This window comes from Cynoglossus semilaevis, chromosome 7 (genome assembly GCF_000523025.1).
Source record: "Cynoglossus semilaevis isolate Cse_v1.0 chromosome 7, Cse_v1.0, whole genome shotgun sequence".
Taxonomy (NCBI): domain Eukaryota; kingdom Metazoa; phylum Chordata; class Actinopteri; order Pleuronectiformes; family Cynoglossidae; genus Cynoglossus; species Cynoglossus semilaevis.
The window spans coordinates 12334814-12360589 of NC_024313.1; the positions used below are offsets into that span (position 1 = coordinate 12334814).

The 25776-nt window shown below is 41.5% G+C and overlaps 1 protein-coding gene across 2 annotated transcripts in view; it reads left to right on the forward strand.

Annotated features, from left to right (window-relative positions):
* Nucleotides 1–10085, forward strand: part of rngtt (RNA guanylyltransferase and 5'-phosphatase) — a 45166-nt gene extending 35081 nt beyond the window's left edge. Inside the window, exons 14-17 of one of the 2 annotated variants that reach the window (XR_003050173.1) lie at nucleotides 1693–1759; nucleotides 6428–6551; nucleotides 7837–8621; nucleotides 8702–10085. Coding sequence is in view for 1 of the 2 variants with exons in the window: in XM_025057025.1 (XP_024912793.1) it covers nucleotides 1693–1759; nucleotides 6428–6551; nucleotides 7837–7997 (352 nt within the window). In the remaining variant the exon portion in view is untranslated. Of the gene's footprint in view, nucleotides 1–1692; nucleotides 1760–6427; nucleotides 6552–7836 lie in introns of both variants that reach the window. The other variant, XM_025057025.1, reaches the window with a different exon arrangement.
* Nucleotides 10086–25776: the final 15691 nt, after the last annotated feature.

Consider the following 25776-nt stretch of genomic DNA (forward strand, 5'->3'; position numbering starts at 1 on the left):
CCCAAGTATGCACTCGAATAGTCTCGAGTATGGTATAGATTTTCTGAATTATAGATAATTTGAACCAGCAGTCTGTCTCAAGAGAGAGTGACTAATGGTTTCATCATTATTCATTTGGTGTGTAGTGACATGGAAGACCCAGCGAGGGGGAGTATTACTGTCTGGCAGTCTTTGGATTGGCTCTCCAGGGGCTGGCATCCAAGCTTCTTGTTTCTGGTCCTTCTACCATGTGGACTCAAGTGTCATTACAGCATCTCACTCTGTAGTTCATGTAAGATCCACAGACGGGGTCCCTCCCCCCTCAGGTCGACCCCACCGAGTCATTGACCACTCGTTTAAAAGAACCAAAGTTCCCATTGGAAACCATTTATTTTACTTTAGAACCAAACTTTTTTTCTTCTCTTTATCTTTGTGAGTTGTTCCTCTGTAGTCAGCAAAATGTATTTTAATAAGCAGCAGAAAATAATCTGTATGAGAGACATTTTGTGCAATTAGGATTCATAACAAGTGCGTCTGAGGTGACAGGAAGACTCGTGAAGTCATCTGCACAAATATGGTGTTTTAAAAACAGATTCAGATTTGTCTCTGCAGACATCACTTTCACATCATTAGTATTGTTGTGATAATGGTGCGAAATTCCTTTTTTTGCGTGAATATAATAGTAATTTATTATTAGCCTTGAAATGAAAGAATATGGCACAGAGTTTTTCTGCTAAAGTGAAATAAAAAACCACAAACCATAGGTATTGGCTGATGTCGTGTAGTTGAGCCATTGAGTCAGAAACCAGCAGAGATTTGATGGTTATTACAAAAGTAAAACGCCTGCCTTGAGCGATGTTAAAATTATTCCTCAAGATACAAGAGCAACTTCGAGCAGGGCAACAGTCGATTCTGTTCTCATTCCAAGTCCTCCAAGTTTAGTGAATAAGTATTTGTCACACAATTACTCATTAAGTCCCAATAATAGAAATGGAAAACAGAGGAATGTGTGTACTGTCCGTCACCTGCATAGTTATTTTGGTTCCCACGCGTACTTCCTGCCTGTGTTGGCTATGAGAGGTCTGTGGTGGACGGAAAAGAAGACCCTCCAAATTTAACTCCCAACAAAAGAGGTGCATCCGGCTAAATGTAGCTTAGCCGTCAATTTAGCCTTGTCGCTGCCCCGTTATTTCCGCTTCTAAAAATGGTTCACTAATATGAAACCAGCACTTTTATACCCAGTGTGTGGCATGAACAGTGTGTCAGCAGCACATGGGGGGTGTTTTGAATGGAGGGAGATTGTGGGGAGAGAGTGTGTGATTAAGACATCTGCTCGACGTCATGTCACCAACCAGACACGCTCGCAGAATTGTGTAAATAGATTTGAATGTAATGTAAATGAACTGTCTCTCAGATGGAGGTGGTATGATTCTGTGGCCTCGTCTGCAGTCCTTGTCATTTCACAGAGATGTAATGGCCTTGAACGCCTAATGGCCTCCAGTATTCTTCGTTTTTCTCAGAGACATTGGGAATAGGAAGCGACACTCACTCACGCACACACGCACACATAGACAGAAGGGCTCAGTTACGTGTGATCTCACACCTCTGCCATTCTGTTACTAGGAGGTAAAATGAAGAAGGCAGAGTGATTTTATTTGGATTTATTAGTACTCTATTAAAACTGTGATCTCTTTTTTTTTCTCTTCTGCGCAGGCTGCTCACAAAGACCGTCGGCCTGTTATATGTCGGCAACTACAACAGACCCTTCGCCAGCATGTCGGTGAGCAAACAAATGTGTTGTCTGAATTTCTACTGAAAGCCAAAGATCCCTGCTTTCTTTTACATTCTTTTTTCTGGTTTGATACTGCAAAACTATAAAGTCATGCAATATTTTTTTTAATCATCAGCCTAGTCTGGTTTTTCAGACTGTCTAATTAGAAACTTGGCTCTCAGCCCTCCAAATGATGGTTCTGTTGTTCCTGAATGTTTGGTTGTTTTTTTTTTGTCCTGTACCTCCTTTGCTGCACTGTTTTTGCTTAGAAAAAATATCTGACAGCACTGACAAACTAAACATCACTGAGATTCTTCATGCTGTCCCTTTTAAATGTTTTAAACATCTGTTGAGCTGAAACATCCAATTCAGTTCAGTTTTGTGTTTTTAGAACTTGAAGTGAAATATGTTGAACTGAAAATCTTCACATCCAGGAGAATTTGTTAAAATCTATTCATTTATTAATCTCTCCTCTTGTAGAATAATTAATGACAAATTACTTTCAGTATTTAGTCTGAAAAGCATTTGTTGACACAGGGTGTGTGTGATGTGGGTGTATTCACTGAAACACATATCACTTGGTGCTGACTGACATTAATACATATGCAGATATACAATCACACACAACAAGCACTCTCCACAATTTGAAGCATCTTTCAGTGTATTAACATTATGGAAATTGTCTCGTCTCAGGTCGTGCATCTGACGGACCATTTCACTCTCAAAGTGCTTTTCTGTAGTGCTGTTAATTAGTATGGAAATGTTCTACTTAGACTAAATTGACCTTGGTGCAGGCCTGTGTTCACGCACGCTTGTTGTAGACACTTAATACAGTAAATGAGTTGTTTCCTTCTCTGTTTGCGCTGCCTTTTGCCTCTGTTTTGCCGTCTCCCTACGTTTCAGCCTCCGGCTCTGTTATCAAACTTGGTGGAGCATCTGTTTGCTGCTCAGTTTCTCTCAGCATCCCTGTGAAAGATCATCCCTGAGGTCATCTTCTGTCTGAACTTCATGTCACTATTCTTGTTACACAACGTTTCTTTACAGTCAGACTGAGTTGACAGTGTGTCGGAAAAAAGTGCTAACTGCATGCAGGAGGGTGATTTGGTGAACATGTGATGACAGGCTGAATAATGTCCCTAATGAATATGACGTGCACAGACTGTCTGTGGACTACAATGGTCCACTAGTGTGGGTGGGTTTGGTTCTTTCTGCCTTGCACGTCAACACTGGGCATTAGTAGGACTGAGTTTGAGGCAAACCCAAATGCCAGCAGCCTATATTTGAAGACACTCACCCACAGGAAGTTTGGAATTAAAGCTTGTTTCAAAGGCCAATTCCTATTTTAATAGACCATTTCTCAAATGTAGATTCTAATTCGTGTAATTCCTGTCTCTGAGGCCTGAGGGGACTTAATCAGCTTTCACAGAAAATGGAGTAATTATTGAAAAAAATTCCAATTTTCAAGCTACATTAGGAATTTGGTTTGGCTGTGTCTATTTGAGGGCTATTCTATTTCTAGCAGTGCTACGTTTCATTAAGTCTTTATTAGTATTACCATTGTTTACAAATGACCATAGGTTTTTATAAGATTCTTGAAAAATTCTAATGTTACTTTTAACTTTAAGAAGTTACACATTTTTCATAAAAAAAACTCCCAAAAAAACAGATTGTTTTTACCTTTTGGCCTCTCCATCTGCAGATTTCACCCACACCACATAACAAGACGTCGACTAGGCCTGTGTGGTGAAAACAGTCACTCAGATCACAGACTTTTAAAATGTCCTCCTCTAATACGAACGTTACCTATAATGTCATTACCATCGGAGTAGAGCAGGTGTTGTGCACTTCAGAAGACGAGGCGTAAACAACAACGCTGCAATAATGCTATTAAATCCTGCTTCAAAACTTCATATCCATGCTTTTTAAATGAGTTCTATAAACCATTGAAGTTGCCTCTGAATTCGATTCTGTTCTGTAGAAACTTTTTCTCTCATTTCTCATAGAACACTAGCTCTAACCCATCAACATTTTCTTAGCATCTAATTCAAATTGATAAACTATTTTGTTTGTTTTTGTTTTGTTTTACAGATACGATGATATAAATTACCCAAAAGGCATTGTGTACTGTAAGATTAGATTGCGGCCAAGCCTGGAACCCAGTAGTACTTCACAAGGTCAAAGGTTCTTGTCCTCGTAGGTGGTCGTTGCCCGCAGCCCGTACCTTTACTTACTAACCCGGCTGATGTCATTAAATGGATTTAGGAGTGGTATATCAATAGTTGTTTTTTGAGAAGGCCACTTCCTGCTATAATGCTATGACATTAGATAATGTTCTGCGTCGTGCTGTACAGTTCACCACCTGCAGTGAAGGCACTCTGATCTGAAAGAATAATACTTCCCTGCTGCTGTGTTGTTTCCCTGGAGGAAGAGTCTGGTCCAGTTCATACCTTTGCATCTTATATCCTCCCTCCTTAATATGTTCTTTCATTTAGTCTCTTGTTATTAAAATACACCCAGCCTCCTATTGTTGCAGACCTCGGGGCTGGTTCTGATTAGTTCCAGGAATAAAACAAAGACACGGCCAGATAAACAGAAACTGTCTTTTTCAAGGAAATTACGAGCTTTGAATCCTTACTTGTCTGTCTCACTATCTCTGTAGACGTTGTTTAATAAACAGGGAAACAGGCTTCTTTTACGAGAATCCATCAGGTTCGAGGTGAGTGTGTAAAAAGTGTGTATTACGAAACCACACCCCAAATAAGAAACTCTAGAAATCCATGGACTCATGGGAGTTGTCATTAGGAACAAAATCCCTAAGTAACATTTTTTAGGATGTCAGTTTGATTCAGAGTAGCTGATTCCTCTGCACAACAGCGACGTCAGTATATCTGATCTAATGGGGAGCTCCACGGATAAAGTCCCCGACAAGTGGCTGCACACGTGTGCCTGCCATAATGATATGGATTTGGACAGATTAAGCACCAAGTGGTGATGGGAAATGGCAGCCAACATGTCACCCTCCACCAGCAGGAAGAGATCTCGGCTTGAAGCAGAGCGTCCTTCCCGCCTGCCTGCTTGTACTGCCCCTCACACTTCCCTCTGGCTTCGTGCTGCGTCAAACAACAGGGAAGCTCAGAGATCCTGCCTCAGGCTGCCATTTTTCCTTTATCCAAGCATGGTCTCATTTGTTGTCTGTCCTCACAATGAGCCAGATGTCTTTAAACTCAGATCACAAAAAGATGTTTAAAAAAACACAAAAAAAACAAAATCTTATCTCATGACTACAGTTTGACATTTGTCTTTCTCTCTCGCTTATTGTTCCTTCCACACACACTTCCTTATTTCCTGTGTGATTCCATTCCCCACTGTGAGCCCAGATGCCTCATGCTCTCAGATCAGACGAGCTTTTACTTTGTGCTTTCATGACCTGCCAGGAACACGGTGACTTTCTTGGCGTGGCTGGTCTCACACTGACCTTGGTCACAATGATCCCTGGACGTTGGCTTCTTTGTCCAATTAGTCTCAACACAATTCTCTGAAAAAGGATCCTCTTTAAAGTCGAGGTAAAACAAAGTGAATTGTATTTATCTTTTAGATTTGTGTTGATGTAACATTCCTTTCCAAGCCAACAGTGCAGATTCAGTTTCAAATGTTTTTGGTTTTTTTTATGCCCTTGAATTGTCTCAGTGACTCCCTCGGCAAAAAAACAACAGATGCTTAAATGTCTTCATTGACTCATGCTTGATCTCCACTATCGGCTGCCATGTTCACGGATTTTAACAGTGACGCACTGCGCTCAGAGTGTAGAGTGGATTTTATTTTCAAAACTAGAATATGATTAAGCTGCCATAGAGACTGGCTGCTTTTGACAATGCGAAGCTTGAACTTTGTATCTGTCTGTGTCTACATGGTGTGTCTGTCCATTATCTGCCTAAAAGTCCTCCAGCAGCAATTCAACAAAAGTCCATTTAATTGTATCTGTTTTAGACATCTCCTTCAGGTATTTGACCACCAGGTAATGGGCAGCATCATGTTACGCTTTCATTCTTGGAAAATCCATGTTCTAAATGGTTTTGTTTTGTTTGTTTTTTTCTCACTCTTGCATAGAATCTGTTTTTTTTTTTCAAAGCTATCGTCCAGTGCATTAGATTCAGCTTTCAGTAAAGTACGTAACAAGAATAAATCTACATGATTATGCTATTGTGATAGCACCTATAGAAAAAAAAATCTTTTTATTAATCCTAATAGAGATACTAACAGATGGGAGCAGTAGCAGTATGCAACATTTAGGCTCCAAATCAAGAATGTGTCACAACTAAATTTTTGACTTTTATAGAAAAGTCCTCATAATTAAACTGTATTTTCAACTAACCTTGCTAATTCTAGGCTATCGTTTGTCTTGTGTTTGGGAACTCTTGAACTATGTTTGGCAAAAAATCAACCTTGATGTCCGAGCCACCAATGTCTGAGCTACATTTTAGCAAATCATTTGGTGCCCAAACTACAGTCCGTCACACTGGAGAAAATTTTCTCATGAGACGGGAAAAAACTTTCTGTTGACTGAATAATCGTCCACGACAGGAAAAAGCACAACCACCCTACAATTTTACCAAATTAAACCATTATCTCCTTTGTATGTTTCAAAGCGTCCGTGTCCTTTCATCTGTGTCTTCACAGGCCACTAAGGAGCTGAAGGAATACGACAACAAGATCATAGAGTGCACCTTTGCTAACAACAGCTGGGTGTTCATGAGGCAGAGGGTCGACAAGAGTTTCCCAAACTCCTACGATACCGCCATGGGTGAGACTTCCTGCACATTCTCTTATTTTTAAAAATATCTCACCTTCTTCACCGTCAAACTGAGAGTAATGTCTTGTTCTCTCTTCATCTGACATCAGGCTCATTGTATCGCAGTTTGGTGTTAAAAATGTTGAAGGATCAAATGTAGGAGTCACTCAGAGCAGGAGGCAATGGTCACAAATCTGTTGGGCTTTTTTTTTTTTTTTTTTCGTCATCAGTTCATTGTCTGCTATTTAAATATTCTTTTTACATTTTTGGATTGGTCTCATCTTATCAGTTGAGCAGCTGCTGTGAAAAAGCAACACTAATAAAACAACCTGCCCAGAGACGAGCAGCCAATACTGCTCTCTCTCTCACTCACTCTCTCACTCTCACTCACTCACAAGCCCAGGGGGCAAACTTGGCTTTTATCTCAGATCCAGACCAACAGTCCTGCTGTTTTGCCCCAACTGATAGTGCTGTTCCATTAAAAAGAAAATCATGTCGCACAAATACAGTGTTTGGTAGCACGGTGTAAAATGTGCCGGCAGCTTTGTAAAGTGCGACATGATGCTGTGGGAGAGGAGTAGGAAATGTACAGCTGGAAATGTGAGAGATAAGCTGAGGTGGAAGACACGAGCCGGCATGAAAATCTGAGAAACATGAGGTGATAAATTAACTATGGTTCACGGGGAACGTAAAAAATCACATTTCTGAGATGTAAATGTTGATGCGGCTGGTGGAAAAGTTAAATGAAAAAGGTCTATCTTACATCAGAGCATATTTATTATTTTTTTTATTTTCCTAGGATGTGATGACATTTAACATTGTGCCTCGTTGCTGCAGACATGATCTCTGACTCCAGTATTCAGAATTAGAAGATGGAGGTCAAAGTCTTGTCAAGTCATTTTTGGTCAAATTAAAACAGCTACAGTCACCCATATCTAAAAATAAACAAAAATAAAATGTGTATGTAAATCATATATGCAGTACTGAGGAGTTAGATTCCTTTGTAGCTTTGCAGTACTCTCACAGCCAGTCAATCTTCTGGAGCTTTGTTGCTGCAACCAGCTGCTGGTTTCCATTTCCAGTGTAGGGTCTGACTGAGACAGATTGAATGTTTTTGCTGAATGTTACAAAAAGTGATCTTTCTAACCGTTGCTCAGGTGATTAGACGACTGCTGCTAAGGTGAGCTATTTATTTTCTCGGCTAAAAAAAACCCTGAAAACAGACTGAGTCGTGACGCCCTTTTGTTTTGTTTTTTTGTGTCCCTTTTCCTTGTGCTTATTCCTTTCTTCCCTCCAGCCGTCTGTAAGAGCATCCAAGAGCCCGTCACCAAGGAGATACTGTTGGAGTATGTGGACCGCTTGGGAGTCCAAGCCCAGAACCGTAAACACCCAGCAGACCCTGATGCGGCACTCATGCCACCTCCGCCTCCAAAGAGACCCAATCGGGCGGTACCGTAGTCAACGGCTGCTGCACAGTCGCCGTACACGTCCACACACCACCAGCTACGTCATCGTCATCCTCCTCCACCCAACCTGACGCTTCAAGGCTTTTTGACCTTGTGTACATTTGCTTTAATATTCTGTACGTGTAAAGAACTTCACTGACTGCCTCAGCGTCGTTAGCGTATCTTAGCTCTAACTTGTAGCATTTTTTTGCTGGTGTTCTTAAGACATTACAAAAACGATGTGTTGGGATTTATTTTTATTTTCTTTTTGTTTTTTTTCTATTTATCCTTTTTTAAAGTATGAGCTCATCGGTATTTATCTACAAAGGATGTCATCGTGGCTCCAGAAAACACAGATCTTGCAGACCATATTTGATTTTGTCAAACATTTCCTCACATTGTGTTTTTGAAGAAGTAAACATAAATGAAACTGTGTTCCTGACCTTGCTGTATTTAAAAGCAAATTCAAGTTTGTTTGTTTTTTTAATGATGTCTGGGCTGCATGAGTTGCACTCTTGATTTGTTTGTTTTCCTAGTGCTGTTGCTAATGCTCAGTCTCAGGCGCTGCCGAAGGGCCATTTGTGTGGAGTTCAGTTTTTTTAAGGCCACATGGGTGACGGCTCGGCTGCTCAGAAAGGTAACCACTGGAGAATGAAAAACTGTAAAGTCATTGTATCTGCCATGAGAAAATGATTTTCGTTTATTCTGTTTTTCTAGGAATAGGCAAACAGCTGGATTTTGAACCCACAGCCTTCCAGCTGTTCCAAAATTAGAAGAAGAAGAAAAACAAAGTATTTTCCTAAATTCTACCAGAGGTTCATTGGACTCAGTGTCTTGTTAGAAACAATGACCTGCCCAAACAGAGCACCCTGTTGTTTATGAAGCTGAGCATTAATCAGAGCCCATTCTTCTGCTAACCCAGACTATACGTTTTCCTGTCGAGTTTTTGTCCCCACTTCTTCTTTTCATTTCTTCACTTCTCCTTTTTTTGTCCCCACTTCTTGCACAACAGAGAACCTGCCGAACTTAGCTGAATACTTTCTGCCCGATGTGGGAGGAAGGATTGATTGCGGAGGCATGAGACTTGAGAGAAAGAAATGAACCTTTGCCGTTTAGTTCTAGAACTAGACACAACAGCAACTGAACATTTCACCAACCACAAGCTGAAATGTTCAGCAATGATCAATCAGATGCAAAGTAGAGGCAACGATGCCTCCACTGTCCTTCCAGCTAAAGTCCCGTCTGTTTAAGGGCAAACTAGCAACTACCATAATTCTCCTGTTATGCAGGAAAATACATTTGGAGCATTTTAAAGTCTTTTTAGATGAACCATGTTGGAATGCAGAAGTTTTGCGGGCTTCATCGTGCGTACTGGATCCTCATTGGTATTTTGAGTTTGGTATCAGTGATAACTGAGAATGCCAGTATGCGGGGTCAAGGTTTGATTTTTGTGATTAAAATAAACAGTTGATGAAGATCTCTGAATTTCTAACACAGTGTGCTCTCTTCAGTAGTCACTGTGGACTTTCATGCTATTTGTTGTTTTTCTTGGTCAAAACCATACCTGTGTCTACCTGTGGATAAATAGGACGTGAACTGTACCATTCCCTTGGTGCGAAGAGCAACTACTCATTAGCATAAGTTACATCAGCAGAATCCCCTGAACAACCGTGTCTGTCTGCTCTGTAACGTCATGGACTTGTTAACCCTTGACCTTCATGTTAATGACCAAACATGAAGATGATTTCCCATCAGGTTTTTAAACCTTCTTCGCCTTTCCCCACTGGGTGTACCTGTTGCCAGGTAGCATTTGTTTTGATTTGATTTTTCTCTTTCCTGTCCTCTCATTACCCAGTTGCTAGGAGTGTTGTCTGTGTCTGCGCTGGTTTGCAGTTTGTTGGAATGATTTATTCCTCTGCTTTCACATGCAGCAGACTTGTTAGAAGATCTGTCTTCTGTCTCGACCCAGAACTGTCCACACTTTTTGGGGTTGGAAAAAAATGTTGGCAACTTTTCCTTATGTATTTCTATCAAGATTTTTTCAGAGAAAACTAAAAATGCTTCTGTTGTGTTTGTGATATAAGTAAATCCTGGAAATTCATTTGGAATATTTTAATAATTTTACAGTATTTGTATGCATTTTAAGTCAGATATAACAACAATACAGTGACAAATCCCCATATATCCTAACATTTAAAACTTTTCCACTAGTGATGACTTTCTACCTTCTGAAAGTTATGCTACGATAGTTATAGCAGTCTTAAAGTAAAAGGTAAAAGAACGTAGGAAGTCCTAGACCAGGCTTTGAACAGTTATTGCAGAACAGATTCTTCTGATCCAAACCTTAGATACAACTTCTGCGATGATTCATTTCTGTACGTATTCCCAAAAGGAGCCAATTTGGTTTGAAATTTTCTCTATTCTATCTGTGCCAACCATGCACCTGTTTTTAGAAATCCAAATTTGTGATAATTTTAGGCCGAGGGTGACGACAGTCCCACGTCATCAGTGTGGAGAATTTAGATCAGGGGGTTAGAGGATGTGAGAGTCGGTGGAGTTTAACACGCCGTGCTGTAACTCCGCCTCTTCATACGGGTGTTATTTTTAAGTCTGTCTGTGCCTCAGGCCACTGATCGTCTCATTGCTCTGATAGATGAACTTCACTGTCGCGGCCCCCTACCTCCCAGCCCCCCGGCTGCACATGAAAGCCGGCAGATTTTTTATCAAAGCCTCACTCACCTGTTTGTCCAGAGGCTGAGACCGTGCTGCTCATGTGCAGCAGCGACAGGATCTGCAACAGTGAACACATTCATACCACTTCTCTCACCTCAAACTGTTCTCTGAAACTGAATGCCGCCACATGACAAACTTTTTTTTTAAACTGATATTAACAAAAAAAAAAAGAAAAAGCTCTTTTCTTACTTCGCCCCTTCAGCCAATCCCACTCCTCACTGCACCACCTTCCTTATGAGACTGCAGCCACACAAACACATTAAAAGGCCTCAGCCTGGAACATCAATAATGTGTTTTTCTCCACATGTGTTTGTTCCCCTGAGTGCAGGAGGTGCGATGGGAGAGACCCGCAACCGTGTGGATCTGAGTGTGTGAACACACACACACACACAGGCACAGGTGGTGCAGAGGAGATTATGCAGCTCACTCTGTCTTGGTTCAGGTGTTGGAGGCTGCAGGACGTCGGGCTCCATGAGGAAATTAAATCAGCACAGACGTCAACTTCCAGGCCATTATCATCTCAATATTATCTGTGCTTTGAATAATATATTTATGATCCTCCTTCCTCTCTCTGATCACTGGTGCACAGATGGGATTTAGTGGCGCGTCACACCAGCCTTTGAATAGACATTTTTCTATTCACCAACTGTTTAGTATCGTTTTGAATCTCACGATGAAATTTTATAGGTGTCATTGTTTGTCAAGATAAACAACTAAAAGATCAGATGGAGGAAAGATGATGATGGAGATGCTAGGTGAGAGAGGAAGACGTTTGTAGACTTGTAGAATCCAACATGGCGACCCCTCGAGTGAAAAGATAAAGAAGAATGAGATGAAGAAACTTTTCTAATACTCAAATAAAATCATGTAATGTTCGAATTATCGTAGCCACTCGGTTTTATGTTGTTGGTTTTCTTTTTTTTTTCTCAATGTGGAGTCATTTCAGAGTTTTACTGCACTCCAGCAATACTACAGTGAGCGATCAGAGTCCATTAATATGTAACGATGGGTTTGAAAAACCAGCTTTGCTGCTGCTGCTGAACTCTTGGCAGGTCTGACCTGATCCCCCCCTGAAATTAGAATTTCATTAATATTTCAGCCGCTCGAGTCGAGGAGGCTGGTGGTGTCACGCTTGCATTATCGTCATTTCTCCTCCTCGTAATCTCTCAGACACGACTTCATGCATGAAATGACTCCCATTTGGGGCGAATGGTGATAAAGTTGCAGTGCTGATGTTACATCTCCATCAGACGTAGCAATCAGGAGGTTGTTGTTCGCAGCAGACCGGGGTTTTTACACAGCACCAGGGGGAGAAAAAAACTGTTCTGTTCTCAGGATGTGAGTAAATGTCTTCTTCCAAGTGACAGATAAGATTTAACTTTTCATAAGTTTTCATGGTCTCCAGTTTTGATGGCTTTAATAAATGAAGGACTGTGTTTTGACCTTTTAACTCTCAAAACGATGCCATTTCTGCTCATTACAGAATAATCTACTGTGACTCTGTAATTACTGTAGAGGAAAAACAGCCAGATGTTATGAATGACACAAACATAAATCTGATGCAAAATATTCCAACAGGCCTTAAATGAAAACGATGGAGCTGAAAATGGGTACGTTTAAGGTCATTTAAATTAGCTTAGCCGTTAGACTAGACCAGTCATGGATCTGTCTGCTGAATCTGGTCAAAATATCTTATTTATTTTCTAATAGTTAAAGTTTTGTCTTTTATATCTGAGCTTCACTCTGAATTTATCAGTATATTTTATCCTGATGATTTTTGTCCTTTTTTTTTATTATTTCTTTCTGTCCTGTAGAGAACTTTGTTCCCAAATATGTTTAGCCTACGTGTAGGAGAGAAGTAGAGGATTAGGTGGAGGTCCAGAAGAAGAAGAAAAAAAAGAAGACGATAAAGAGGGTGAAGAGCAAGAGTGGAATTATGGATGAGGCGGAGGAGAAGAACGAGTGAAAGAAAGGAAGAGAGAAATGAATGGAGGAGGAGCAGAATGAGAAGTAAGGTTTGATGACAAAACAAAATAAAACCCACCCTGGAAAATCTCTATTACATTAAAAAAAAAATCACACTTTTTTTCATTTCCAAAGCCTGAAACGATGAGTGTTAACATTATTTTTTCTCTGTTCCTCAGTGAGTGGACAAAAAAAGCAAAGTCAGATAAGTGGGAATAATTGCCTGCACGCCATGTGGAAAGGTCAGAACATTTTTTATTGAATTTCCCACCTTTCCCAGCCACTGAACACAAAGTTGTTCCTCCAGCAGACAGTGACTGGCTGTGTGTGTTTGCTTTACACGTACATAAACTTTGTTCAGTCAGTCCTTACCAATCTTTATATTTTATCTTTCTCCCTGGAGGAAAGAAGGAGGCGGAAACCTGGAACATTAAAGAATGCAACTTTATTGACATTTTATTCTTTACTCCATTAACTTTGTTGCATGTGGAAAAAACAACTCTGAAGGACATGAAGGGGCTGCTGCATTTAGAAATGGCCACCTGTGGTGGCAATTTCCCTAATGTGACATTTTCAAAATTAGCAGAAACTGCATCAGAGCCTAAAAGCTATAAAGAACATGCCTAAAAACACAAACTAGGCTGTAACCAAACTGAGAGTAATAAAAACACAGTATCCACCAGCTACAGCCACTGCAGCGGTGCGTCAGAATTCCTGACACACTCGACGCTTATTCACACTGCTTATTCAAGGTCCAACAGTTCAAAGGTGAACATCGTTGGAATAAATAATTCAGTTTACTGCAGAGAACAACACGCTGCTGATGCTGATGCTGATGCTGTCAACCTCCCATCTTTTATGACACTGGCTCCTCACCCTTCAGACGTCTGCAGTTTTATTTAGAACAATATTTGACATGAAGATGACAAAAAAGGTGTTATGAAATCTTTTTTGCACATTTTTGAAACTGCTCTTGACAGAGATGAGACAAATCAATAGCCAGTAAAAAAAATTGGACTCAAGTGTCAGTGATAAAATAAATAAATGTGAATCTCAGAACCAGAGTGACCTGACCTGGAACTTCTGGTCTTTGAAGCAGAAACACACACTCCTTCTGTCTTATCTATCCATATAGTATAGTTCAGTAATAATTTAAAGTCTTTTTTCTATGCTTTCAGATTTAAACTTTTTTTTCTTTTCTTTTACAGCTCAGAAAGATCTATTTAAACTTTCCCTGAACTTGTGATGCACCAACTTATAGCCTTTTATCCATGTTATTAACTTTTATGTGCAGGGAAACAGCCACGCTGAGGTGTGAAAGAATGTTTCAGTGATGAGTTCGGTGATGGAAACAGACACGACCGGCTCCTCAAGTCTGCAGATGCAGGAGGAAGAAGATAAGTTTCCCCAGTGCTGCCGGTAAAGAAGCTCTCACCGTCTCACCTGAGACAAAAACACTGATGAAATATCTGTACATTATTGATGCCATCTGAGCTCTGGGTACTGTTTTGGCCTTCGATCTGTCTGACAAGCTCCCTCGGATGAAGGCACGGTGCTAAGTGTGGCTCACTCTAAGAGCAGAGTGCACCCAGTCTCCCTCCTCCTGCAGGACTAATCGCTGTTGTGATGCTGTTAAGCTCTGGCATCAGTCAGAGACAGTTATCAAAGCTCACGTGACTTACCTGTACATTACTCTAATGATGAGACAGACTGCTCGGCAGGAGCGGAAGAATAAATGATCATAGGAATATTTAAAAAACTGATTTCTCATTCAAATGTCCAGCTGTGGTGTAATTAAAGGACTCATTATTTCTGCATAGCTCGTCTTTTAAATCGCTTACTGTCAAATTTATTCAGAATTGAAATATGCAATATTTTGTCACAGTCGTGGTTTTTCTAAGCAGTTTCAGCAACATTTTAATTTTAGGAGGCAGATGTTGTTTCTGGTTCTGGCTGCTTTGGAAACTGGCAGATTCTAAACTAATTCCTTTGAGGATTACCAGCAGCCAATGGGTGAAGGCGAGGTTAAACAGGAACCGTGCAATTCACCGGCTCTATCTGCTGGTCGCTGTCCAGTACAGCTAGTGCTGAATGATCTGTTTATCTGTGTCACTGTCCATGGTGCTGATTTTTGGAGCCATCTTTCATTCATTTGTCTTTAAATCTTTTTCAGAGCTTTTTCCTCACTGAACTTCTTGATCAACTTCTTGTATTTTCCAACTCTGACGATCCATCGATACCAGTCCATACACAGAATGGTCCGAACTGGAGGGACTGAGGAAAACACAGGTATGTGACTGTTCTTACAAACTGCTACAAAAGCATGTTTATATTGTGATTTCACAAATGAGTAAAACCCTGCAGAGCAGTGTCTGGATAAGAAGTATGTCAATGTAGGTGTTATCATAACTTTGGGGGAACTTTTCCAAAACAGTCTCATTGTTTCCCATACACGGTCGTACACTGCCCAAAAGCATCACGCTCATTTCTTCAGTTTGTGTTTTGCCTCAGTCCTCAGCCATTTTCATTAGTTTGAAGCATTAGGAGGCTAAAAAGAAGGGTTTCCTGCCAATGTCATCGGTTTCACAGAACATTCTGGCTTTTTTTATGACTCAGATTTGTTCCTGCAATGTGCCATTACGGTGCTGGAGTGTACGTATACGGCACATGCCCACAAACATTATTTTAGCAGGTGGCATTTCATGATACATTAGTTTTCCCACTTTCCAGTTCAGTGACAAAGAACAACTTAATGTTACGTGTCAGGAGTTTTCAGTTAAACGACCTGAAAAATCCCACAATATCTGAGGCCTGTGATGCTCCGTCAGCAGCTGGAGTAGTGAAGCAGAAGCTGCCGCGTCCTTCACTTTGCTGAATTATCCACATTAAGTCAGAATGGAATGTGACAGCGAGGACATTCCCTGTCTTTCCGTACTGTCTCTCAGCTCTGAGACAATCTCTCTCTTTTCCTCTCTGTGTATTTTAACAGCCCATTAAATCCACAGCAGGGTAGAAATGTAGTTGAACCTGTTGCATATTCACCCAAAATGAAAATCCACCCTAATGTAGCAGCAGCTGTCACTGCAGGGATCTATTTGATTCAGGGAAACATTGCACCCCCCCTTTCCCCCCAGCCATCCACCCACTCCACCCACTCTACCCCCTTCACCCCCTCCTCCTCCTCTCAGCTTCCAGCCGTTAATGACAAAACTGGGTGTCATTTGATACCACGCAGGAGACACTCGGAGCCGTGGAAACATGCTAACTACATTTGGCCAACAGGGTTTGCTGCAGCGTTCCTCTCAGCTCGTAATGACTGTTTTTGACGTGACTTTTTTTTTTTAAAAAAGGGTGATCGAGGCGTCGAATAATTGTCTGCTTCTCCACACAGACACAACATGACAATAAGTCAGTCTCAGTGAATGCTATAAACTGTGATTAATTCAATACCAAAACAGCAATTTTACAAATCACACTTCAAAAATTCAATTAATCACTGTGACATCTCAGCGCTTTAAATATTTAGCTCCTAAGGCCGGGAAGAAAATATCGTTTGGAAATTGCACTCTAGATGATGGTTGAAATGATGGTTCTTTTTTTTTTTTTTTTAATCCAAGAGCAGAAAATTGAGTCTAGGATTTGGGTGTGAGGGGGCGATAGTAATTGATATAATGGCGCTTGGGGGGAAAGGCTTGAAATGAAAGCTGTAGGAGAGCAGAGCAAAGCCTGAGAGAGTCGGCTGCACTGGCGCTCTGTCTGCTGAGCTGAGGAAACACAAGACTCTGTGGCTCTGGAGTCTGGAGGATTTAGGAGGCTGGATGCTGCTCTGATATTTGGCTGTGCTGGATTAAACAGCACGGTCTAGTTCCAGATTAGAAACAACAAATTAGTTTCTTCTCAGCATACGGAATAGTATCTTGGTGAGGAAACTGTGTCAATAAAATAATTCTGTGTGAGATAATTGCTGTTTCCCCAAAACATGAAGTGTCCATTGACTCCATGCAGCTCATCAATAGAGTTCAGGTCTGTAGAGCCAGTGATGGCTTCTCCATCCTGGGAAGAATTTTTATGTTTTCACCTTTTGACTTATGTGTTGACTCTTTTGTGTGTTGACGTCGCTCCTGGTTTGTGTTAGTGATGTTTGACATACGTAGCTACTTTAAGAGTACATTAAATGGAGGTCAGTCCTGTCTGAGCCTGGACGTTTCTGCAGAAAATGCCACAGTTAAGAAAGAACTGAGTTTTCTAATCAAAAGCCCGTACCCATCTCAGTGATCACTGCCAGCGAACCTTTGTTGTTCAAAAGCTTGTAAAGTGCACCAGTGAGTCACAAACCACATCCACTGATATAAATGTTTATTTTTAGTCAGTTCCCAAAGGAACAGACAGGGGGAGAAGCATTTACACGCTGAGGCTGATGATTCCTCCGACTCTGTAGGTAAAACCCTAGAGTTTAACACCAGCTCTAACCCTTACATTTGATTTGTGGCCTTTTATATCCCAGCTGTACGGATCGGCGGCTCCTGACCTGGTCACAGCTTCAGTGTGGGTCACTCAGGTTCGACCAGTGACTGATTTATCTCAGTTAAAGGATATTGAGCGTTTTGAATGCTCCAACCTTCTGTCCAATTGGATTCGACTCAATGAGGTTCGTTCCGTGTACGATGAGGAAGTGGCTCTGATACTGAAAACTGGAAATATTATAATGTAGAAAATGTAACGGCCGCGCTGCACCGACCTCAACAACCACACCAACCTCCTGCACTACAGCCACACACACGGTGACCTGGGTGACCCTTCAATGTAGAAAATGTAAGGACCGCACTGCACCGACCTCAACAACCACACCGCGTGTGTGGCACTACAGCCACACACACACGGTGACCTGGGTGACCCTTACCTTTTTGTGGCAGAGTAGAGAAACAAAGCTGTGTCTTTACGTCATTACCATCCCCTCGTTCTTTATTTTTCTCCCTTTGTGTCCTGACAAATGGGAACTCTTCAACTTTTTCCAGCCCGTCTCTCTTTTTCGCTCCCTGTCAGTTCAGTCTCCGCAAACTGTGTCAAACTCCGTCCTCCGCTGAGAGGAAGGGAGGCGAAGTGATGATGTGGTGACAACATGCGTACGTGCACATATTCTGTAAAATGTAAATGGCATGAAGGGCGGAGGAGAGGGGAGAAATGACAGACATTTTCTCTGCACCTCCAGCTCATCCCTCAGTCACATGTCGTTCTTCTTCCCACACCAGCAGCTTCAGCAGCAGCAGCAGAATATTCCTGTTGGTTTGTTTTAAAACATTTTACTCTGATTCTCATGGTTGTGTGGTCTGATGTTTTACCAGAAGGCTGAAGGACTTTGTTGGAGTTGGTTTTAGATGATAAACACTGTGAAAATCCTGTCAACTTGAAAGGGCCAACAATGAAATGTTAATGCGCTTTGAAATCAGAGCCGTTTGATAAAAGGAGCAGAAACGAAGCGAGATTTTCAGCTTCGATGTTTGATGTCCCATAAAATTGTTTGGGATTGGATTGAGTTGTGCACGACGAATTCCATCTTATATCTTTGTGTTTTCATCTTCTCATCTGAGGTTTTAGATTTTCTTTTTTTTAGAAGATTAACAAGAAAATTTGGAATGGTGACATTTAAAATAATTTGTTTTTTTCTGTGTTAAAGTAACTCTTGGTCTTGTGGCTTAAAAACCTTCCTCTTCTTTTACTTTTTTTTGGCTTAAAAACCTTCCTCTTCTTTTACTTCCTTTTTTAGGCAGTTCCTCCAGGTGGTGCTGCAGCTGATCAACGTTTCTTCATGAGCCACAGTTCAGCTTTAGGCAAACCTCCCATTGGCATGGAGACCAGCGGAGGCCAGATTACACAGGAGGACACGACGTTAAAATACATCTCAAGGTTTGTTGTGATATTGTTTGTAGTAAAAGTAGGTCATGTGATTAAAAGCCTGTAGTTACACCTCCCTCTCCTGTAAGGAGCGCTACAAACACAGTTAAGTGGCGTTGGGAGTCTTTAATTAACTCTTGACCTGACAAACCAATTTACATTTTATACCCAGGAGCTGATAAGGTTCAATTAAATTAAAAACCTCATTTCTCAGTGAGTGTTCTTTCTGCAGCACCAGTTCTTTTCCCTCGATTATTTCTAGGTTTCATTTCCAATCGTATGTTTTTGAACCTGTCTTTGCTGTTGTCATCTTTTTTTTTTACTATTTCACTGTCAACAACCCAAAAGTGATCTGCGAGCCAACAGTTCAGAAACAATGCTCTAATCATCATCTAATCAGCTCAGTTTCTGTTGACGCGTGTCAAAGTTCTTCTTGACCGTGTCAGTCTGGAGACAGCACCAACATCTGATTCTAAAGGGACTCACTCAGTTGCCATGACAGCCCTGTTCAGAGCTGCAGATGTTTCCTACTCGTTCTCCCCGTTGTTCTCCGTTCTCTGCACATCACCTTGACTGTGAGGAGCTGGGCTGTAACACTTGAGGGATCATGATGTTCTGGGCTGGAGAATACTACACCCACTCCAACAGTGGAGGAGCGGTGCTGCTGCAGTAACAGGAGGAGGAGGAGGAGGAGGAGGAGGAGGCAGATGGGCATCCTTACACCTACAGGATGTCCCCGGGTTAATTGTCACAGAACATCTTGTTTTTTTTTTTGTCTGTGTGACGTTGGTTCCGTCACAAAGTCTTTCCTCGCAGAAAAACAACAACAAAAAAAAAAAAAAAAAAAACCAACGTGAGGACTGCGACTGTGTACTTCAGCTTTGTTTGAGCTCAACCTTGGCTGTGTCATTTCAATCCTCAGCGGTTGCCATGCCAACAGTATATATAAGGCAGTCGTGCCACTTCAATGGAGAGATGGGATGTTAGCACTACACAGACGAGCCGGCGTGTGGACGTGCTGTAGGTCAGACTGTGAGCTCCACTCTGGCTGCTACGGACGGAACATGACATCCGCACTGTATGAATTATATCCACCGTGGTGTGTGTGTGTGTGTGTGTGTGTGTGTTGAAGGTATTTTTGTTCTCAGTTGACAAAAGAGACAAAAGAGAAATAGTTTGATGACAAATATCTTAAAACTCAACATTCTGGATCGACTAAATACGTCTTTAAACAATCTGCACATCGAGTCTTACACCAGAGTTGCCTTTAATCTAATAATGTTAAATGTCACTCAATATTTGTCAAACTAATGTGACAAATTTATAATTATTCCTTTCATCACTTTTCCTTTCGTTGTTTTCCATATTGAATCTGTTTTTTTTGCCATATGTTTCTTCCCAGGTCCACCTCGGTTCAGGTTAAATCCTCACAGTTTGCTGGTTTTTAGCCAAGTTGAACTGTAGGGGGGGGGGGTCTGCATCAGCTTGAGTCGAAACTGTGCCAAATATCACCGTGCAGACGACCCGCTGCGGTGGGCCCTGCAGTAAAGGGCATGTAAAAATAAATTCTATTATTTTTAGAGTGTATTTTTATTGACAAAAGTGGAACACCGTTGTTTTTCTCTGGGCAGAATGAGCCTGTTGTTATTCACATCAGGAACTGGTCTTCTCAGTGAAGGCTGCCATATTGGATCACCTTGTTTTTCCATTAGCTGACAGAAGAAAGACGGAGTACCTTTTCAATGAACAGTAACTCAAGGCTTTATTTTCTGTTTTCCTGTAAGTGAAGGATAAAAAATAATATCTGACAATTCTCACCAAATGAAATGTTATTTTCAATGAAGTGTAAATGATATTTTGTGTCTGTTGGTGGCGCTGTGATCAACTGGAGAACAGTCTAGGGTGTAGCCCCGCCCTTCACCTTTTGACTGTGGAGAAGATGATGCTCACCAGGATGAATTGGTTAATGAACATTTTTAATGATTTTCTCTCTGTTTTTATGTATCCTGTTTTTAAAGGGAACTCATTTTAGTGCATCTTTAATTGCAATCTTTTTTTATTGGCCCCATTAAACAGTTTAACATTTTAGGAGGAAAATAAAAAACAAAATCAATGTATTTATTTTTTTAAAACAGAACCACGGTGGTGATATTACTCTGTTCTGTCATTTCCACATGGACAAATGTAATCGATGCCTGGGGCGAAGCAGAAGTAGAAGAAACTGACAACATTAGATCATAACTTTATTCCGTGACTTTATTAAATGTTTGTCGTGACTTGAGGTAAATCTCAGAGGAGATTTATCATCACCTGTGAAAGAACTTCTCATTACACAGAGGGAGAACGTGAGCGTGAACACTGACTCTTCTCTCTGTGAATCCAAAATCAGGCATCTCAGGTCCAGATGGGACACGTAGTCCTCCAGGCTGACCTTGGTCTGCCCCGAGGTCTGGTCCCAGTCTGCCTTGGAGCAGGAGGCACCCAGCAGGCATTATCACCAGCTGCCCACCCCTCCCACCCCGCTCAGCCCCCTGAACCACAACATGACGCCTGACAGGGTGACAGGAAGTCTCAGAGGTGAAGATCTGATGCTCATGTGAGCTGCGTCAAGTTGAACCACAGACTGCTCCAGTGATGCCTGAAGGTCACGGAGCAGTGGAGGAGCAGGAGGACAACGGCACCAAGTAATACACCAGATATCTGCTGCAGATTAGTTCAACCACACTGTGGTGTTTGATCACGTTTAAATCCCAGAATGAGAGTTTGTTGAACTCATCGTTATTATTCTTACCACCCTCTTCCTGCCCCGTCTTCTCTGTTGTTGTCGTCCTTATCACTTGCCTCGTGTCATTTTTTAATTTGATGATTCTCATTGTCTTCTTCATCTCTTTCTTCTCCTCCTCCTCCTCATTGTCCACCGACCCTAATCTGAACTTCCACAGTCAGACAAACGTGTGAGAGGAGATATTTCAGTATTTGGTTTTGTTGTTGTTGTTGTCTCTTAGAGCTCTCCTTAGGTTAATAATTTACTCAACAGAAAAATATATGTCAGTGAGCAGTGAAAACACGTTTGGCTAATTCTCTGGGTTGATTTTAGATTTTTTAAATTTAGAAAAAAAACAATTCTCTAGGCACGAGTCTCTAGAGATTAGTCAGACTAATCACAAGGTAGCTGTGGTTTAATCACAGTTTACCAAGATTAATTGGGTTAATAATAAATGTCAGTTAATTATTATTAATCATGCTCATAATCAGGATTAATCCTGACTTTCTAAATATGCGTAACTTTTTTCTTTTTAATTCTATATCTTAACATGTCATTGTAGAATATTGTCATATATGTGAATATCTGAATGGCTTTTTTGTTGCCCACCGGAGCCACGGTGCTTTTTATCTGCGGCCTCACAGACCGGGTTGGTTTTCATTCATTTCTTACAGAATGTTAACCTGAAGTTGATGAAAGCTGGTCCACAGATAAAGTCGGCATAAATCCTTTCTTTATTTTTAAGCCTGAAGTGCCGCATGTTGCGTGTGTGTGCGCGTCAGCGCGCACGGGCGCCACCAGCACTTTACATGAAGCAGCAGAGCGGGCGTGTTCAGCCATGTGAGACGTCCAGACTTTAATCCGTACTCTTGGAGTGAAGCAGGAGCAGAGAGATAGACAAACGCCGACGGGCTCTTTTCTTTTCATCAAAAATTAAAAGTGCTTTATTTCCCTCTTTGCTCCCACGATGCCTCTCTTCTACTTTTACTTTAGCTCAAATGAAGAAGCGTTTATTTGAGTTTGGCCGTTCTTTTTTTACCTCTGCAGAAGTCTGTTGTTTCAAAATAACAATGTTGACCTTAGCTTTGTCAGCGGTTGAGACAGTGAAGGACACAAAGACATATTTGTCCAAATTCTGCCACAAAAAGTTCTTGAGACGACGTTCAAGATCAACCTGATGAGTGGCATATTGGAGCCAGATATAGTAGAGTTTGATTTGACATTAAAAGGTGGATTTTAGGAACGTCACACATTAAATGAAATCTTAATGTTTGTAATTTGCTGTAAACAAACTTACAGGATCTGAGAAGACCTCATTTTAGGACCTGTATTTGCTCCGTCTTTCTAAATGTTTTTCAAACCAGTGGCACCAACAGACAATTTATTTCAATTTCCTTTTGAAGTAACTGAGCTTCTCCTATCCAGCCTTGATTATCTTCAAGACCCCCAACCCCTATGTTTTGAACCCAGTGGTAGTTCCACACACTGCTGACCCCCAACCCCTATGTTTTGAACCCATCCTAGCAGCACGATTGCTGAGGTTTGTCACTCCCTTTCATCACTAAGCCACAGTTTTCCATGGTTCACTGTAAGACTGCAGCACTGCAGCTCTGTAGCACCATCATCTTTTGGATTGTTTTCATTTCCTTCAAGACATCAGACAGCGGAGCCATCGTCTTGATGGGTTCCTCTGCCACTCACTCAAGAAATTACAAAACGCCAAACTCCGAATATGAAAACCCAGCTCCAGGTTACTGGAAATAAAGGAAGTGCTCACGGCCGGTGTTTGTAGCTGCTGTTAATCCCTAATCACTGGGTCTTTAGTAACGGCACGAGTCACGGGGTTCTCAGGGGACCCGGGGTTGAAGAGTCAGACGATGCCTCCGTTTGGGTGAGTGCAGGGTTACCATTGATTCAGCTTTTGACTGCCTCTTGATGATGATGAGGTTGTAAGTGATGCATTAGTGAAATTCTGGCTCCGGTTCTGCTCCTTCCTGAACAAGCAGTGAATGTGAATCAGCCTGCACAGAGATGGGATGTTACAGCAGAGGTTCAGAATGCATTATGAGCCCTGAGTCAACTCTTCCTCTGCCTCTCATTCCAGCACTTGATACCAATATGTGGGGTAAGAGTGTGAATTGATGAAGGTAGTTTCATTCTGGTCTGAGACAGGTCTTTGACACTGAGAACTCTGGGTTATTTCTTCGTCGGCTGTGTCTTCTGCCACTCGCTGCATCAGCAGTCTGCTCACCACCTGCAGCACTCAGTCCACACTTGTCTCCAATTTGGTCTGTGTCTCTTCTGGGTTATGACACAGGCTCTGCTGTGTGAGCTGCATCCTCAAACCCAGGCCTGTCTGAGTCACTGTCTTATCAGAGTTAAAGCCCCGGGGAGACGGTGTTGAGCTCTGTGTCTTTAATCAAGGAAAACCTGTGGTCTGTGTGAAATACGGGGTTGCTCAGGTCGTATACAATGGATAATTAGAGATTCCCCTCCCAGGCCTGAGCAGACGCTGCTGATATTGACGCGGTGCCTGGTGTAGTTCAGCCGTCATTAGGCTCCAAGGTTATTGTCCCAAAACAACACTGGAATCATTGCTAATGCAACTCATTTTGTATTCAAAATGAGAGCCTCTTGGCCGAAGCGTGACAAGTGTTTGCTAAATGTGGTCAATCTGGTGAATCTACTCAACAGTAAAATAAAAATAATGTTCACCGCCTGAACCACAGAAACCCTCGCTGGAATTAGCCCAGATAATGTGTTTGGAGCAGCAGGAACGTCGGACGAATGTGAAAAGTGAAGGTGATGATGGAGAGTAACTCACACAGAGAACACGTGGTTCATGGTGTGTGAAGTGTTTTGAGTGAATTTTACTGTGAAAAGTGTAATGTAATTTTATCTAATGTGTGTAGTGCATTAATATTAATGTGTAACCAAACAAACCTACACGTACAAATGGTAAAAAGAAATAGCTAAAGACGAGGCAATAAAATAGCAAATGGTAAAAAATAGCTAAAGACGAGGCAATAAAATATAAAACGTTAACGTTTAATTATATTATATTATGACAAATTACATCGTATCATATCATATATCCTATTAAAAACAAATGGTGTATGTTGTTTTATATGATATTATGTCACACTGATCTCTCTCCTCTCCTCTCGTGTTCTCAGACTGAGTCACTGGAGGACAAAATGTCACGCTGCACAACTGAAACACAGATGGCCGAGAGTTTTGCTGGAGCCGTCACTCGCTGCTCAGTCACAGGTTAGCATGCCAACCAACTCGGAGAAAACTGTCACTGCACCACAGTCAGCTCTGGTGCACCAACCTGCTGTCTGAGGCCGACCTGCTCCATGTGGTTATGTTCTAAAAACCTCTCGAAAGAAGGACAGGATGGGAGGAGAAACGCGTTTGACGGTGTTTTCTAGAACATTCTGTGTTTTACTTTGACATTTATTGGACTAACGTTGGCTGAGGGGGAGTAAACAAGTCTGTGGCAGATGTATGGTCTGCATGTCTAAGTAGGTCTTAACAACAGTTAGTCCACGTGCATGCAGTTGACCTGTAGACCTGGAGCTGGTTGAGCTGGTGCATTTAGCTCACACGGGCAACTGGAGCTGCCCCTGGTGGACAGTCTGGTGAATGTGAATATTTCAGTCTGTATATGAAGATTAACGGCAGTTTCCAGTCAAAGATTGAAGCCATACGGCAGACATTATAAGAACCAGCGTCGCTCAGACACAAGTCATGTTACTGTGTTGGTCAGGTGGTTGATTAGACGTGAACCATCAACAGATGGTCGTTTGTGCTGCCCAACAACTGATTTCTAATATTTTTGATGATCCCTTGGCTTTGGGTCAATGTGGTGAAATCAATTATCCAATGACTGATTAACACAAACCTCATTACAGATGTTGATGTGTCCCTGAGGATGAATTGAAGATCTTTGATATTTCCATGACCTTCACGTAATGGCCTGTCATCAATTGAACATATCAGTTTCCCCCGAACAGTCATCGATCCAGAATTCCAGAAAAAAAAATTAATAAAATTATTATTATTATTATTATTATAGTTATACTCAAATCACACAAATGTAAAATATTGTGATTGGCTACAGCTCCCATTGCGACTCTGGGAAAGATTTAAGCAGAAGACAGAGAAATGATCAGGAAACCTGTCGCCCTCTAACATTTCAGCACAATGGACAGAGACAGAAAACTAACAGCTGTCATTCAGCACCACCAGTAATGGACAGCGACCAGCAGAGAGGGCAGGTGAACCGTCTGGTTCCATATCTTTGTTATCTGCAATAAAATACAGATAAAGTAGACGTAGTGGTCCATTACAGCCGTGAAGGAACATGAAAAATGTACTGCAGTACACAGCGTACACTAAAAGCCCTCATACACAATGATAAATCATGGAGCTA